Here is a 16282-nt window from a genome sequence, read left to right on the forward strand (position 1 = left end):
AAATATGCATTTGTTCCAGTAATCTCTTCTCATTTGCAACCAATAACAACAATGTATGTTTGTCGTTTCTAGCAGACAATTAATAATGCACTTTTCTCCAAGGTATTCTTTTAATTAAATAAAGTCTTCATGATTCACTGAACTAGATTAAGACAAGCAGTGATTCCGGTGCAGCATTGAAATCAGAAGGAACCAGTCAAGAACAAATTGTCAAGCAATATGGATAGAATTCCCATCTCTCGGCTGTCACAAACCTCAACAGTGTAATCTACATAAAATGCAAACCGTTCACTAATTCAGCAAATGAGGCATATCAATTCATGAATTTTGTGTCTACTTCCAACAGTTGCCACAGGAAGTTTGGGAAGGAGCAGTGGGAAGTGTGGTTTTTTTTAACCCGGCCACTTGCTACCGCCTAGCTATTTGCTCTGGGACACAGGTGGCGCTGTGGGTTAAACCACAGAGCCTAGGACTTGCCGATCAGAATGTTGGCAGTTCGAATCCCCGTGATGGGGTGAGCTCCCGTTCCTCGGGCCCTACTCCTGCCAACCTAGCAGTTTGAAAGCACGCCAAAAAGTGCAAGTAGATAAATAGGTATCACTCCGGCGGGAAGGTAAATGGTGTTTCCGTGCGCTGCTCTGGTTTGCCAGAAGCGGCTTAGTCATGCTGGCCACATGACCTAGAAGCTGTACGCTGGCTCCCTCAGCCAATAAAGCGAGATGAGCACCACAACCCCAGAGTCGGCCACGACTGGACCTAACGGTCAGGGGTCCCTTTACCTTTAGCTATTTGCTCTATCAATTCACCAAAGCATGCAGGAAAATAGCTGGCAGCTATATTCTCCCCCTGCTTCTGCTGTTCCTGTAGTTGAAGGCTATGTGGCTGCTCCCCACATATGCTTAAAAAAGAGGTTGCAGGGGGTGCTCCTTTTCCAAGGCCTCACCTGGAGCTTTTGTCAAATGGGTACCAAAAAAAATATATCCTCCCTTAGCGCTTAGCTTGTTGTTCAGAAGAAAATGGAAGGTGCTTGTAGTCAGCCGAAGAAAGATTCACGCAGCATTTTTTATTTATTTGGAATACACATCACATTGATCTTAGTGGGGTTTCATTGGAACATACTCCTAAGTAAGCCTGTATAGGATTGCAGCCTTAAAGTCAATCTTAACGAGGTTCACACAAATTGAGAAGTCAGTCAATGGTCCCAATGGGATTGAATTTCAAGTGCAGCTGTACAGACGCATTTATTTCCTTGACTTGAATTAATCCATGAGGTAGGGAGAAGAATGGCAGCTCTGCTTCCCCTAGTGTCCCCCCTCCCAGGAGCTGGGTGACAATCTGAAGTGATCATTTAAACTCCTCTCACTGTGTAGAGCACTGGGTTCATAACTAGCCCTGTTTTCTATTTCTTGCTTGCTAAATGTTTTTATTTAATCTTCGTATTACGTTAGCTCCAGTAAGGAAGTGATTGTTTCAACAATATACAACAAACCACTTATCCTGGTGTTCCTACAGACTACTTCTGCCCTGCTGAAACGACAAAATCTGTACTGGGTATTTGGTTTTCGTTTTAAACTTTCATCGCACCCTCTGATTTAGCTATCTGCCCTGCAATCAGAGCGGCTATCTGCTTTGCAAGCAGGCAAAGACTCCCCTGCCCTCAAAAAAACAAAACAGAACATGTGATTTGAAGCAATTCAGGGGTGACAGGACCCATTATCCTAAGCCTGGTTTGAGTTACCTGATGTGCAGTTGTAATTTTTCTTGATGACAACGCTTTTAAACAATATTTGAACTTACGAGCTTCTCCAGGGCTTATTAATGTAAATAGTGTCAAATTAAACTCCAAATTAAGATAAATGTGGTTTATATCAGTTCTCTCTGTTACTCACTCCGGCAGTGATTCAAAGCCAATGCTTGGGCACGAGCCAATTTCTTCTCTCTCTGTAGAATCTGTTCTCCGCAGAAATGTGGGAGAGATCTGATGAATTCTTCAAACAAACCTGTGTTGATAGGGGAAGGGCAGGGAGAGATGAGAGGTGTTCTTAAAAAATGCTGATCAAATTAGAATCTTAGAATCACATGAGTCGCTTTGAGATCATTTATGACAGAAAGCAATATAGAATCGTAGAGTTAGAAGGGACACGAAGTGCCATCTAGTCCAACCCCTCTTGGGCAGATGACCACCAAACCTTTGCTTAAAAACCTCCAAGGAAGAAGAGTCTACAAACTCCCGAGGGAGTCCGTTCCACTGTCAAACAGCTCTGACTGTCAGAAAATTCTTCCTGATGTTTAGCCAGAATCTCTTTTCTTGCAGCTTATCGATTGGTACGGGTCCTAGCCCCCAGAGCAGGAGAAAACAAGCTTGTTCCATATTCCATGTAGTAGCCCTTGAGATATTTGAAGATAGCTATTATATCTCCTCCCAGTCTCCTCTTTACCAGGCTAAGCATTACAGTGGTACCTCGGATTACAGGAGATTCAAGTTACAGACTCCACTAACCCAGAAATAGTACCTCAGGTTGGGAACTTTGCTTCAGGATGAGAACAGAAATCACACGGCGGCGGTGCGAGGCCCCATTAGCTAAAGTGGTACCTCAGGTTAAGAACGGTTTCAGGTTAAGAACGGACCTCTGGAACAAATTAAGTTCGTAACCAGAAGTACCACTGTAGTAGGATTGAAATAGTCCCTCTTAAGCTCTAAAGGCTTACCAAAGTGCTAGTTTGGCATTATGCAAATACAGTGGTACCTCAGGTTACAAACACTTCAAGGTTACAGATTCCGCTAACCCAGAAATAGTACGTTGGGTTAAGATCTTTGCTTCAGGATGAGAACAGAAATCGCATGGCAGCGGGAGGCCCCATTAGCTAAAGTGGCACCTCAGGTTAAGAACAGTTTCAGGTTAAGAACAGACCTCCAGAACGAATTAAGTTCTTAATCCAAGGTACCACTGCATATTGAATTATGGAATCTAGCAATGCGACTGACAATGCTTAACGAGATGCCTAATAAGTACTACTATTAACATTCAATGATGTATTTCTATATTCAGACTGATCCCTTTCTATACCTGAAAAAGCCCCCCCCCAAAAAAAAATTGGGAATAAATATGAATGGGATGCTTATTAGCAGCTTTCCGGACCGGTTAAGATGGGCCACCCTTGTCCACATGTTGTTTGATCTGTCAACAAACACGGGAAAAGTCACCAATGTCCTGGCCAGCTCTAGCAAACCCCCTGCAATGTTCTAATTCGGAGACATATTTTGCTGGGAAATGCAATGAAAGAAAACATCTAACTCCATCTTTGACAACCTGGTGCCCTCTGTTTGTTTTGGACCACAACTCCCACCAGGAGGGCTGCAGACTGGCAAAAGCTCCTCTAACCCGTGCAATTGTAATACATAGCAGTGTGTATAATAGCTATTCCAAGATCTGTCTCATCAAAGTCAGTGAGAAAACACTCAGGAGAACAAGCCTGTACACAGATCTCATTCCCCGACTAACAGGCAAGCTCACAGGCTTGATTAGTTCTTAGACGTTAGAATTGGTTAAAATGATTAATATCCTTATTATCTTGGATCTAAGACTCCAAACGTTGAACATATTAGATCTCTATTTTTAAAAAGAAATTGGTGCAGTCCACATCTTGTTCTACTTGGAAGGAAAGTAATGCGCCATAATACTTACATGCTTCACTTTCTCCTGTCTTTGTGGTAAATTTCCCGGTTGTTTTCGCAAGAGTGAGTGATCCATTGATCTGACTGGCTGAATAGATCAATGTTGCTTTGCAACCTCCACGGCCGTTGCCTTGTACCAAGAAATAATAGTTGCAAGTTTCTCCTTTCAGTTCAACTTCTGGAACTAATTAGAAAACAAGAAGTTGTGCAACTAAAGACTTCAGACCTTACTAAAGTAAACAGTAATTTGTTCAATAAACACATACAGAAAATCTAGAATAAACCTTAATAAGTTCTAGATTTAGGATAGCCAGGGTTCCTCTAATAAGAGAAGTAAATACATTTGAACTTTCGTTAATTAAAAACACACACACACACAAAATTTCTTCATAAATTTAAAGAAAACCTGATAAATTATTTAGATTAATATATTTAGGCTGCAATGTTATATCTGCTGGCTAGGAAGCAAGCCCACTGTATACACTGGGGATTACTTCTGAGTAAACACATATAAGGTTATGTTATTAGGTCATCCTAGCATGTGAGCTCTTATTTGTATACTTAAGGAAATGGAAGCATTTATTTTTTATACTGGCTTAGAAAAAGCTTAGGGACACAGGTGGCGCTGTGGGTTAAAGCCTCAGCGCCTAGGACTTGCCGATCTAAAGGTCGGCGGTTCGAATCCCTGCTGCGGGGTGCGCTCCCGCTGCTCGGTCCCAGCGCCTGCCAACCTAGCAGTTCGAAAGCACCTCCGGGTGCAAGTAGATAAATAGGGACCGCTTACCAGCGGGAAGGTAAACGGCGTTTCCGTGTGCAGCTCTGGCTCGCCAGAGCAGCGATGTCACGTTGGCCACGTGACCCGGAAGAGTCTCCGGACAGCGCTGGCCCCTGGCCTCTTAAGTGAGATGGGCGCACAACCCCAGAGTCTGTCAAGACTGGCCCGTACGGGCAGGGGTACCTTTACCTTTACCTAAAAAAAGCTTCCAAAGAGGTATTTTTTTTATGCAAGGTTCACATACAATCAATAAAGATCTACCAAGAGTTTCAAGAGAAAAAAAAGAGCAATTGGGGGCAGGGGTAATTGAAAAAGTGGGCCAGCAGGACAGCGAAAGAGTGCAAATGTAGTAAAGAAAGACAATGTACCATTAATGAGTCTGGGTTTCTGGGCTATATATTCCTTCCATTTTTTTGAGCTCAGCTGCGCGGGTAAAGGAACCAACACGCTGCTTACTCTGCAAGGCAATAAAAATAAGGCTCCCACCTGCAGAAAAAGCATATGTACACTTTTCCATTACCAAATAAACATCATAGGAGAAAGATTTTTAAAGGGTTAGGTAGTATGACTGATCTTTCAAGGACAGTTGAAACCGTGACAAAAGAACGCTGCTCTACCTCGAAAATGGGGGGGGGGACACCCCATGGCTTCTCTAGTCACGAAAGAGCAACTTCGCTAATCCCTTCCTCCTGCATTAGGGGGGTCATGCAAACAGGTCACTTGTGTGAACTTTTATCTGCACATGTTAAGATGGCTGCCATAACGCCTTACATGTTCTGAATCAAGTGAAAGCAACAACATCCAGACCACTAAATCTGCTTGATTCTTTTTTTCCCTTTTTAAAAAATATATCTTTAGTCATTTAAAACAAATACATTTATGAAAAACAGACGTACATACAAGTAAACAAACGTACAATCAAACAAACAAATAACAGAAAAATCAAACAAACCACCACACTATAAGATATAAGAAGATTAACATAACTATCACTCCTGGCATTGAACACAATTATAAAATTTATAGAAAAGAAATTTAAAACCGACTTCCAATTAATCTCCCTGCTTCAGGTTAAGAACTTTGCTTTAGGTTGAGAACAGAAATCATGCTCCGGCAGTGCGGCAGCAGCGGGAGGCCCCATTAGCTAAAGTGGTGCTTCAGGTTAAGAACAGTTTCAGGTTAAGTATGGACCTCCGGAACGAATTAAGTAATTAACCCAAGGTACCACTGTACATTCATTAAATCAATGCTTCTCAACCTAGAGTGGCAAAGCTGTTGTTGGACTACAACTCCCATTATCTCTGTCCACTGGTACTGCAAGCTACGGAACATGGGTTCTGTAGTCTAGCTGGAGACCAAAGGTTGAGAAACACTGCATTAAATATATAATTTATACTTAGAAGGTTTGTGAATAGTCCTCAGATACTACTGTGCTGCAAAGCAAAGCATTTTCTACCTTTCCAAGAAACTCTCTACCCCAAATGGAAACTATGCTTATTTGTATTTAAGCTAATGTGCTCATTCCTCATATTTACCCGAGAAATAAAGTTACACACCAGAGACCAGCATACATATAAAACTTAACATTACACAGTGGTGCCTCTGGTTACGTACTTAATTCGTTCTGGAGGTCCGTTCTTAACCTGAAACTGTTCTTAACCTGAGGCACCACTTTAGCTAATGAGGCCTCCTGCTGCCGCCGCACCGCCGGAGCACAATTTCTGTTCTCATCCTGAAGCAAAGTTCTAAACCCGAGGAATTAATTCTGGGTTAGAGGAGTCTGTAACCTGAAGCGTATGTAACCTGAAGTGTATATAACTCGAGGTACCACTGTACTTGATTTTCCCAAGAGACCAATCCTTTTTTTCTTTAAAAAAATGTTTAGGGGTACTCTTATTTTCCTACTCATATTGACATACTGCCCCTCAGTGAGGCCAAACTTAGATTTACAAAGTGTTTAGGGGTATGCGCCCCCCCCCCGAAAAAAGCACTGCAAGAGACAAGATACCTTTCCACGCAGAGAAGAAATCTGATTCCAAAATAGCAGAGATTTCTCTTCAGCATCCGTTCTTGCCAAGCTCCTACACAGAGAGTTAAAGAACCATTTTGTCAGGTGCTGGTGTGGTTGCTCGAGAGCAAACAGGCAAGACTCCAACCTGTCTTTTCCAGGCTTTATTATCTTTACAAACTATTTACAGTGCAGAGCATCGCAAGTTCATGTCTGCTCAGTCGCTAGCAGAATCTGGGAGTGGGTGGTCCTTATACCCTCCCCAGCATAACAGCCGTATGACCCCCAACCTTCTCCTCCCCTTTCTGCGCTGAAGACTACTGTGCAGAATGGGCGCTGGCAAAGGGGGACTTGCCCCCCTTCCGCTTTGCTCAGGCTCAGTGTTGAGGCTCTCCCTAGCATCTTCTGATCCCAGCATTCCCTCCCCACTGGAGGTGGGGCTTCCCTCCTCGCCAGAGGAAGAACTGCTTTGCAAGATCTTCAGAGGCTCCCTGTAACACACCTGCCCTTCCACCTCTCGCCTCTGAGCTGATGGCAGTTCCCTGACACATTTCTTCACAGAACTGTAGAGTTGGAAGGGACCAACGAAGGTCATCTACTCCTACTCTCTCCAATGCCCAACGTGTGGCTCCCACCCACCACCCTGAGATACAAGGGTCTCATGCTCTACATCAGTGGTGCCCAAACTTTTTTCAAAGAGGGCCAGATTTGAGGAAGTAAAGGGCCGTAGGGGCCAACCAAAGTTGTTAACCTTTTTTTAAAGGATTGAAGTTATTGAGGTTTTTCTAGGATTTTACCCCAGGAAATAAACCGACCGGCGGGCCAGATTAGGCCCCCCGAAACAAACTTTGGACGTGCCTGCTCTACATGCACTCAAAGCATCTAAATCACGCAAAATGAGTCTGGTAACAAAAGGATACAGCTCAAACTGAAGACCCGACACTAAAGATGAAGGCAGATGTGACAGTATCACTATCTGTACAAATTTCAATGCAGGGCAATAATAATGGAAAACCTAAGAAGAAATTAAGATGAAAGGGTTATTAGGCAAACACATATACCACCAATACCTCTAAATGAGATGATTCTATATGTTTATGGCCATAATATTTTTTTAAAACCACACAAAGAGATTTCTGTACTTCCTTTTCTCTTGCACAGTCAAAAAGCCCCATAGTTAAAATACCCTCTGAAACAGCCAAGTCACAAGGTAATGGAAAGGAAAATCAACCACGATGAGCACAACCTAGGCTCAACTGAATTTCTTAACCCAAAAATAATCCTCATTTTTTTTATCCCCAACAGCAGCCACGCTTTAAACACATGTTGCTACAGTTACTTGTATTTCTCTTCCCTACTTTTTGTCTTTCCCTTCTTCCCTTTGATGTTTTCATGTGATTAGGTAAGTGTGATCCTTTCCCCCTTTTCAGCATAGAGAGAACCTGCAGCCATATTTTCAAATATTCTCTTTCATTTTTGCCTGTGAATGTTTTCCAGTCTCCTTAAAACAAATCTTCAATTTTACCGCATGCCTATTGTCTAGATTTAACCACTATTGATTCCTAAAGAGGAGAGGTGCCGTTTCAAAGACACGTAAAACACAGGCTTTACCTCCGACAAACAAGCATTAGTATTCTGCCTACGTCCAGTTTCATCGGCAGTAAAGTAAGAATTTAAAGCCGAGGTGCCGAGCTGCCTTCCTGATGCAGTGCCTTTTATACAGAAGTCTGGAAAAGTAATTTCAGATCCAAACTGAAGAAAACAGAAATAGAAAAAAGTAAGTGCAGAAAAATCTATAGCAGGAGTTGCATTTATTTCTTTTTAAATTAGACAAAAACACTTAAGGTGAAAAAAGAAAACACAACAAATGGAATTAAAAACAATGCATTACTAGATTTTTTAATTTTTTTAAAAAAAACACTTTCAAAAGCTTTTTCCTTGCTTGTGTGCTCAGATAAGCTGGTCCCACCTACATCCCCTGCCCTTCATTCTGGGGAAAGAAGTGGATAGCAGAGAGTCCAGATCTGAATGCTGACTAATAATAATAATAATAATAATAATAATAATATATTATTTCTACCCCACCCATCTGGCTGGGCTTCCCAGCCACTCTGGGCAGCTTTCATCAGAACATTAAAAACAGAATAAAACTTCAAACATTAAAAACTTCCCTAAACAGGGCTGCCTTCAGATGTCTTCTAAAAGTCTGGTAGTTGTTGTTCTCTTTGACATCTGGTGGGAGGGCGTTTCACAGGGCGGGCGCCACTACCAAGAAGGCCCTCTACCTGGTTCCCTGTAACCTTACTTCTCGCAGTGAGGGAACCGCCAGAAGGCCCTCGGCACTGGACCTAATCCTTCTTTAAATGCACAAGTATTATTCCTCACCCCAACTCAAAATCTCCTGCTGTGGTAAGAAGAGAGGAAGGCATGTGCACAACAGGAAATGGGAGACCTGCCTCCTTTGTGTGCCTCAAGTCTCTTTACTGTTTAGATGCTTTTCTATCGCCTTCACTTCTCTGTCCCTCTGTGTTGGTATCTTCACCATCCAAGGTGCATATACAGTCGTAACTTGGACCCCAAATGCCCTGGAACTTGGACTTTTTGGCTCCCAAACACTACAGTGATTCTTCGGGTGTGCGAATATTCTTTTGGAACCCAAACATCCGATGGGGCTTCTGATTGGCTGCAGGAGCTTCCTGCAGCCAATCAGAAGTCGCCATTTGGTTTTCAAACGTTTTGGAAGCTGAATGGACTCCCGGAACAGATTCCGTCTGACTTTCAAGGTACGACTGTACGTGCAGATTTGGGATCTACACACTGCGCTTGTAGTGACTGATGGTGCTTAAATATGGTTTCTCTCGCAGGGAACTTGAAGCATGCCATCGTTGGATAGCCCTATTATCTTCCTTTGTCCTATCTGGCACCGGGCTGTGTGGGCTCTGCCAGTGAAGCAATTGGACAACTGGGGAGAAAACATTTTCTGGGTTTGCAGCTCATCTGCACAATCAAGGACATACAGAGTTAGCATGCTTGGGTTGCTATCTCAAATCTGCAACCTCTGCCCACCCAAACCAGAATACCAGGCTGTTTCAGCCACACACACCTTGATCACTATGCTTAAAGCAACACATTTTTCTCTCTGATTCACTAAATTCAATCAAGAGCTTTGAAGCCTTTCCGTGTATGAGCTTAGCATGCATTTTTCATTAGTTTGATACAGGTTGAGTCAACATGCACCCACGGAGGGTTTCACACCGATACCTTTCGCTCCCATATCTGAATCTTTCCTCTCCACAAGTCTCTGGAATCAATGCTGTTTTTTAGATTCTCGGGAGCCACAATATCTGCAGAAAGATAGCATGCGATTTTCTGCCAACTGTTGCAGAAAGAAAACACAAGTGAGTTGTGCGTTCTTTACTCAAGTCTTTATATCTTTACACTTCAATGTTTAAGACAACGGTACAACAACAGCTATCAGCCCCGTACTGCTTTATATTTTGTAAAAGTAATATATCTTAGTAGTTGCAGGCATTATCTATATGCCTTCATTTAACCAAAGTCACTCAATGATCTTATAATTCAAATTCAGTGGTCTCACAAGTCTCCCTTAGCATTCAGGTGTCTAGATCAAGACTTCCTAACCCTCTAGGAAATCAAAAGACAGCTTGATGGGCATAACAAGTTCACTCTGACACCTGAGAACACGATTCCTTATTGCCAGAAAAGCCTCAAACCCCGTATACAATTTAAACATAAATCAGAGCAGAGAAGAAATCTACCAGAAAGAAACAAAGCTTTAGTCAATGTTTTGGAGTTGTGCTGGTCTTGTTTCCTCTTTAAGTGCAAACTTACATTTTGTTTATAAGGGTGCCTGCCAAAATATTACAATTTATGAACTGAGACGTTAAAATATTTTTACATAAAGTGACACAAACACTAAAATTAGTTCTCTTGTTTAAATGGCACTACTCACATTTTGCTTTCACTTGCTACAATAGTTATTTTTGCTCCATGCCATTCTCTCAGGTGTTTCAAGGCACCAATGGCAGGTAAGCAATCTTTTAATCTAGGGGCATCTCTTTCTGAAGAATGCAATATGACATCAACCATTGTTCTTCCTGTAGAAGCAATTTCAATAGATAAAACACACATGTGCAGCAAAACCCCTCACTATTAAGCACAAGATAGGGTAAAGCCATTTTATCCCCCAAAAGCTATTATCAAGCAGTTTGTCAAAATTTATAGCCTTGTTTGCAGCATTTCTCAAACATCTAGTTGCAGAACACTCAAATTCAGAAAGATGTTTTAAGAGACGCGACCTAACTTAGACATCACACTTTCACTGCTATTCTCCTACAGATAACCCCAGAAAAAGCTGCATTTAAGCTTCTTGATATCTTTGCAGTTCCAATTTTCCTTCCACTGTATATCAATCTTCTTGCTTCATGACCCTCCCTTTCATTCCTCTAACACAGATCTGTAAATATGCCCTGGAAGGCACAGATAACTCAGTGATATAAAAATGGCTAAATAAATACTGTTCAGCTGTGTCTGTAGCAAGCAGCATCATCTTCCAAGTCCATTTGCAAGTCTATCACAGTAGCCACAGATAAAGTGTTGACTTATTTCCATTATGATTCCTGATCACTTTTGTTTTTTAAAAAACTAAATTTTGCCACACTGTATTTCTTCTACCAGACTGCTTTGCTGCAGAAACCTGTTGCCATTTTGCTCCCAGACTATGGAAATACGTAAGCAGAATGTAATGGTTCTAGGGGTTGCTCGTGCGTAAATCGGCTCCACACCTGGCTGGGTTGCCTGAGTGAACCCTTTCTGTCCGGAGTGGCTGTCTCAATCGCTGGCAGAATCCGTCAGTGGGCGCTTCTTGAACTTCTTCCAGCAAAGAAGCTCTCTGACGCCTAGTCTCTGCCTACTCTCCCTGCGCGGAAGCCTTCCGCGCAGGGAGGGTGTGGGCAGCGGAGGACCCGTGCTCTCCCCGCTGGTCCCCGGCGAGGAGTCATGGAGCCACCTCGCCGATTTCCCCCATCTGCTCCCCTTCTCCACTGGTGCTACGCTGATTTCCTTCCCCAGAAGATGGGCTGCTTCTCTCCCTCCCGGGACGCTCTCCGGAATCCCTCTGGAGCCCTCCCTCTCCCTCTGGCTCTGAGGGCAGTTCCCTGACACAAGGAAGCACAAGAACAGCTGGTGACAGTATCAAACTTTCCAGTAATGCAAAACTACTTGCCAAATACGAGTGGATTATATACAGGAGAGACGACATGCACGCTTATTTGAAAAAGGATTGCCATACCAAAAAAAAGGAATAGATCTGTTATACCCCAAATGCATTTTTAAAAAAGATATTTCAGGGGGAAAGATTTGATTATTAAAAAAAGATTACCAGGAGCAGGAAGTTTATCTGCTAACAGATGTATACTCTCTGCAGACTCTTCATAGAGACTGAAACACAAACAATGAAAATAAATAAGCTATCATCTTTCAAGAATAAAATGCTTTAAAATATTCCAAGCGTTATGCAATCCACATATTTGAATTGCAAAGTATCAACATGTTTTCAGTGTGTGAAACAGACGAGTAGGCTCGCTTCTTATTTGATGTCTGGTACCAATGGAAGTGAGAGCTGGACCACAAAGAAGGCTGATCGCCGAAGAATTGATGCTTTTGAATTATGGTGCTGGAGGAGACTCTTGAGAGTCCCATGGGTTAGGGAGCCCATAAAGATCCTATGAAAACATCCACGCAAGGATGATTTAAATCAGGGGTCAGCAAACTTTTTCAGCAGGGGGCCAGTCCACTGTCCCTCAGACCTTGTGGGGGGCCGGACTATATTTTGAAGGGGGAAAAATGGACAAATTCCTATGCCTCACAAATAACCCAGAGATGCATTTTAAATAAAAGCACACATTCTACTCATGTAAAAACACCAGGCAGGCCCCACAAATAACCCAGAGATGCATTTTAAATAAAAGGACACATTCTACTCATGTAAAAACACGCTGATTCCCAGACCGTCTGTGGGCTGGATTTAGAAGGCAATTGGGCCGGATGCGGCCCCCAGGCCTTAGTTTGCCTACCCATGATTTAAATTTTATGTTTTAAAAAAATTATTCACTGGTTATTAGAGCAGTCAGATGCCAAGTCAAACTGTAAAAATGTCCCTCTAACAAGTCATTTACTAACACTGTTTTGCTACTTATAACACAATCCTATGTACGTTTATTCAGAACAAACCTAACTGAGTTCAATTGGGTTTATTCATAAGTATGTACGTTTAGAATTTCAGGCTAAAGAGATGAAGCAACTTTTGTTTGACATGTTTCAGTGAAAACACACTGGCTCCCCCTTGTGTTGCGATTTAGAGTCTTCTTGTAAAATTAACAAGACTTGCCATGCACCATTTATATCTGAAATAAATAATGTTTTAACATTGAACTAGTCAAAACCTCTCCAAGAAACTGCCAGGCTTACAAGGCCAAGACCTATTCAAAACTGCTGTTGTATGCAGCCTCATAACAGCCTAACATAATCACGTTTTCACAGTCCACGAATGCATTTCACGTGTTCTGACAACCGAAGAAGCTAGCCAAGTTCTCAAAAGGTACGGTATGTCCTCTTTATAACTGCTTCTGTATCACAATTGCGTTGTAAAACTGGCGTGCCTGTATTGTCTCACTGCTTATGGTTCCTGTGAATTATCTTGAGGGACTCATTTGGTTGAAACTAAAGTTATAAAACACACAGAGGCCTTCTGACCTCAGCCTGGCTATTTCACCGTTCTCACTCAGCTAACAGCATCCTAAGACAAGCTATCTTGCCCTTGTTCTTCCCTGGTATGTATCCCAGCTTCATTTTTGTACAGTGGCAATAAAACTACTTCCCCCCCACCTTTGCATTGCCTCCCGCCTAAGATGCTGTGCTCCACTGCAGACTCTCCAGGTGAATTATGTGCAACCCTACTAAAGTCAATGATTCCCATGGTTTTCTGGTTTGCAGCCTAGGTTTTCTGGTCCTGAAACTGTACTATTTGGGTGTATTATCAGATATTGAATCAGCTTACTCAATCAGGGATAGGGATTCCCGGCTATTACTGTCGTCGTCCTCAAAACTTTGAAAATCGCCAAGGCACGCTTCGATATTTCTTTGAATAGAGATTCTGCTTTCTTCCGCCTCCAGGTCAAAATTGATGTCCTCCCAGTCACAACTGCAAAACTATCCAATCAAAAGGAAATTTTGTAAGGGTCGGCCAAGTTATATTAACATTTTAGATAATGATGCAACTTGTACTAACTTACCTGAGAAAACCCACATATTGACTGAATTGCAAAATACCATCCTTTCACACCTGGAGTCCCAACAAGTGAACATGCTAAAGAAAGGAAGGAAAAGAAAGAAAGAAAGAAAGAAAGAAAGAAAGAAAGAAAGAAAGAAAGAAAGAAAGAAAGAGTATTAGTAGCTTGTATCCAAACCCTATTTCCTTCTTCAGATATGTTTAATGGACTGCAAAGGCTGACTCATGAACTGCAAGATGCTATGTCAAAAAATATACACAAAATAACAAAATGCAAAATATTACTGTAAACAATTGTCTTTTTGTTACATTATTAATTATCCTCTTTTTTCTCCCCATCACCCCAGCTCTTGCATGAAAAAGGTTTGCGAGTTGCTGCTGTTTTTCCTTGTTTTCTAGTGGCCATATACAGTTAACTAAACCTGTGAGGCCCTCAATAAATGACTGCTGTGACTTTATAAATTACAGTAAGTGGCATCTCAAGCACAGACCTGAAAACATTTACAATTTATAGAGATTTTTCTGGGAGGTTCACAAGCAGCACAGGTTGGACCTACCCATCCCCTGTGAGTCCCCAATGTCTGAAAACATGGCATATGCTAATATTTGCTGTTTCACTTACCTGGGAAATCTTCAACTTTTGTGTTTAGTGAGGTACTGCAGTTTGTTTCTAATAAGTTATAAATACTTTCAGCAGTCAAACCTGCAAAATACGAATTTTTGTTTATGTGCAAGAAGCATCATAGGAACACAAGAATCCACGTTCCATCCTTATTAAGCATTCCTTAAATTTACAGTAGTATGCATGCCAAAATATCTCTAGTATATAGCTATGAACCAGGATGACAATAAGCAAATGAGGTTCACATGCGTATACATAAATGAAATCTGCAATAAACATGACATTCACACGCATACACGTGAATGAAATTTGCAATAAACCAAGAAGGTCCACATGCATACACATGAATTAAACCAGCAATAAACACACGAGGTTCACACATAAATGTGAATGATACTGCAATAAGCAAACGAGGTTCATATGCTAGCATGAGCGAGCAACAATAAGCAAACAAGGTTCACATGCGTACACGTTTATTGAATCTGCAATAAACACACGAAGTTTACACAGATACATGTGAATGAAACTTGCAATTAACCAATAAGGTTCACATGCATACACATGAATTAAATCGGCAATAAGCAAATGAGATTCACACTGTACACCTGAATTGAACCAGCAATAAACAATAGGTTCACACTGTACATGTGCATTAAACCTGCAAAAAACACACAAAGTTCACACACATGCACATGAATTACGCTGCAATAAGCAAATGAGGTTCACATGCCAACATGGGAGGGAGACAATATGCAAACGAGGTCCACATGTGTACACGTGAATGAAACCTGCAAGAAACACACGACATTCACACGTGTGCACTTGAATGAAACTTGCAATAAACAAACATTCACACGTGTACACATGAATTAAACCTGCAATAAACACACAACATTCACACACATATCAAACCTGCAATAAACACACGACATTCACATGCATACACGTGAATTAAACCTGCAATAAATACATGACATTCACATGCATACACGTGAATTAAACCTGCGATAAACACACGACATTCACACACGTATCAAACCTGCAATAAACAGACAGCATTCACATGCATACACGTGAATTAAACCTGTGATAAACACACAGCCTTCACACATCCACACGTGAATTAAACCGGCAAGAAACACACGGCATTCACACGTGTACACGTGAATTAAACCTGGAATAAACACGCATTCACATGCATACACGTGAATTAAATCTGTGATTACATACACGGCGTTCACGCGCGTACACGTGAATGAAACCTGCAAGAAAGACGCAACATTCACACGCGCACACGTGAACGAAACCTGGCATAAGCCAGCGAGGTTCACACGGTAAGAAAGCGCACCTGGGCGGCCTTCGGCTCCGGCCTCCCCTCGCCGTCCTCGCCAGCTCACGAAGAGGAGGTGGCGGTCCATCAGGGCCCCGTCGCCGGGCGCCCGCTTCCCGCCTCCGCCTCTCCCTCGGCGGCGCTCCCGCCTCGCCGCCGCTTCCGCTTCCCGAGGAGGAGCTACAGGCCTCGGCCGCCGCACGCCGCCCTCCTTCCGCTGGCGGCCGGCAAGAGAGGCCCCTTGGACGGCGAGGCCTCAGCCTCCGGGAGCCGCCATGGCCAGCTTCACCAAGGCCGCGCAGGTACCAGGAGGGAGCCCCGGCCTCCCCCTCGGAAAGGCACCACGCAGGGCTGCTGGAGTCCGGGGCCGGGCCGGGCTGGCTGCGCGCCTTAATCCGGAGTGAATCCGCATTCTTTAAGGGGGGGGGGGTTGCCCTTAATGTATTGCAAAAGGTCTGGAGGGACTCGGCGCGCTGCAAATGTGTCTTCCGTTTTAAATCGGGCAGCTGGGGCGTAAAGGGATCTGTAACCGTTGCTGAAATGTGTTGATGTTGTAGTTAAG

The 16282-nt window shown here is 42.8% G+C and overlaps 2 protein-coding genes across 2 annotated transcripts in view; one reads left to right on the top strand and one right to left on the bottom strand.

Moving 5' to 3' along the window:
• The window catches only part of MTBP (MDM2 binding protein), a 33915-nt gene extending 18057 nt beyond the window's left edge, over nt 1-15858 (bottom strand). The window contains exons 1-13 of the mRNA XM_081918725.1: nt 15739-15858; nt 14391-14471; nt 13773-13846; nt 13538-13689; nt 11861-11919; nt 10433-10577; nt 9721-9835; nt 8071-8211; nt 7380-7474; nt 6460-6532; nt 4820-4937; nt 3687-3860; nt 1890-2000 (exon numbers count right to left, since the gene is read on the bottom strand). Of these exons, the coding sequence (XP_081774851.1) occupies nt 1890-2000; nt 3687-3860; nt 4820-4937; nt 6460-6532; nt 7380-7474; nt 8071-8211; nt 9721-9835; nt 10433-10577; nt 11861-11919; nt 13538-13689; nt 13773-13846; nt 14391-14471; nt 15739-15808 (1408 nt within the window). The 5' untranslated portion in view covers nt 15809-15858. The remainder of the gene's footprint in view (nt 1-1889; nt 2001-3686; nt 3861-4819; nt 4938-6459; nt 6533-7379; nt 7475-8070; nt 8212-9720; nt 9836-10432; nt 10578-11860; nt 11920-13537; nt 13690-13772; nt 13847-14390; nt 14472-15738) is intronic.
• Nucleotides 15859-15887: 29 nt separating this feature from the next.
• The window catches only part of MRPL13 (mitochondrial ribosomal protein L13), a 37149-nt gene continuing 36754 nt past the window's right edge, over nt 15888-16282 (top strand). Inside the window, exon 1 of the mRNA XM_081919061.1 lies at nt 15888-16022. Within this exon, the coding sequence (XP_081775187.1) occupies nt 15996-16022 (27 nt within the window). The 5' untranslated portion in view covers nt 15888-15995. The remainder of the gene's footprint in view (nt 16023-16282) is intronic.

Source organism: Podarcis melisellensis, assembly GCF_964234715.1.
Source record: "Podarcis melisellensis genome assembly, chromosome: 7".
Lineage (NCBI taxonomy): Eukaryota > Metazoa > Chordata > Lepidosauria > Squamata > Lacertidae > Podarcis > Podarcis melisellensis.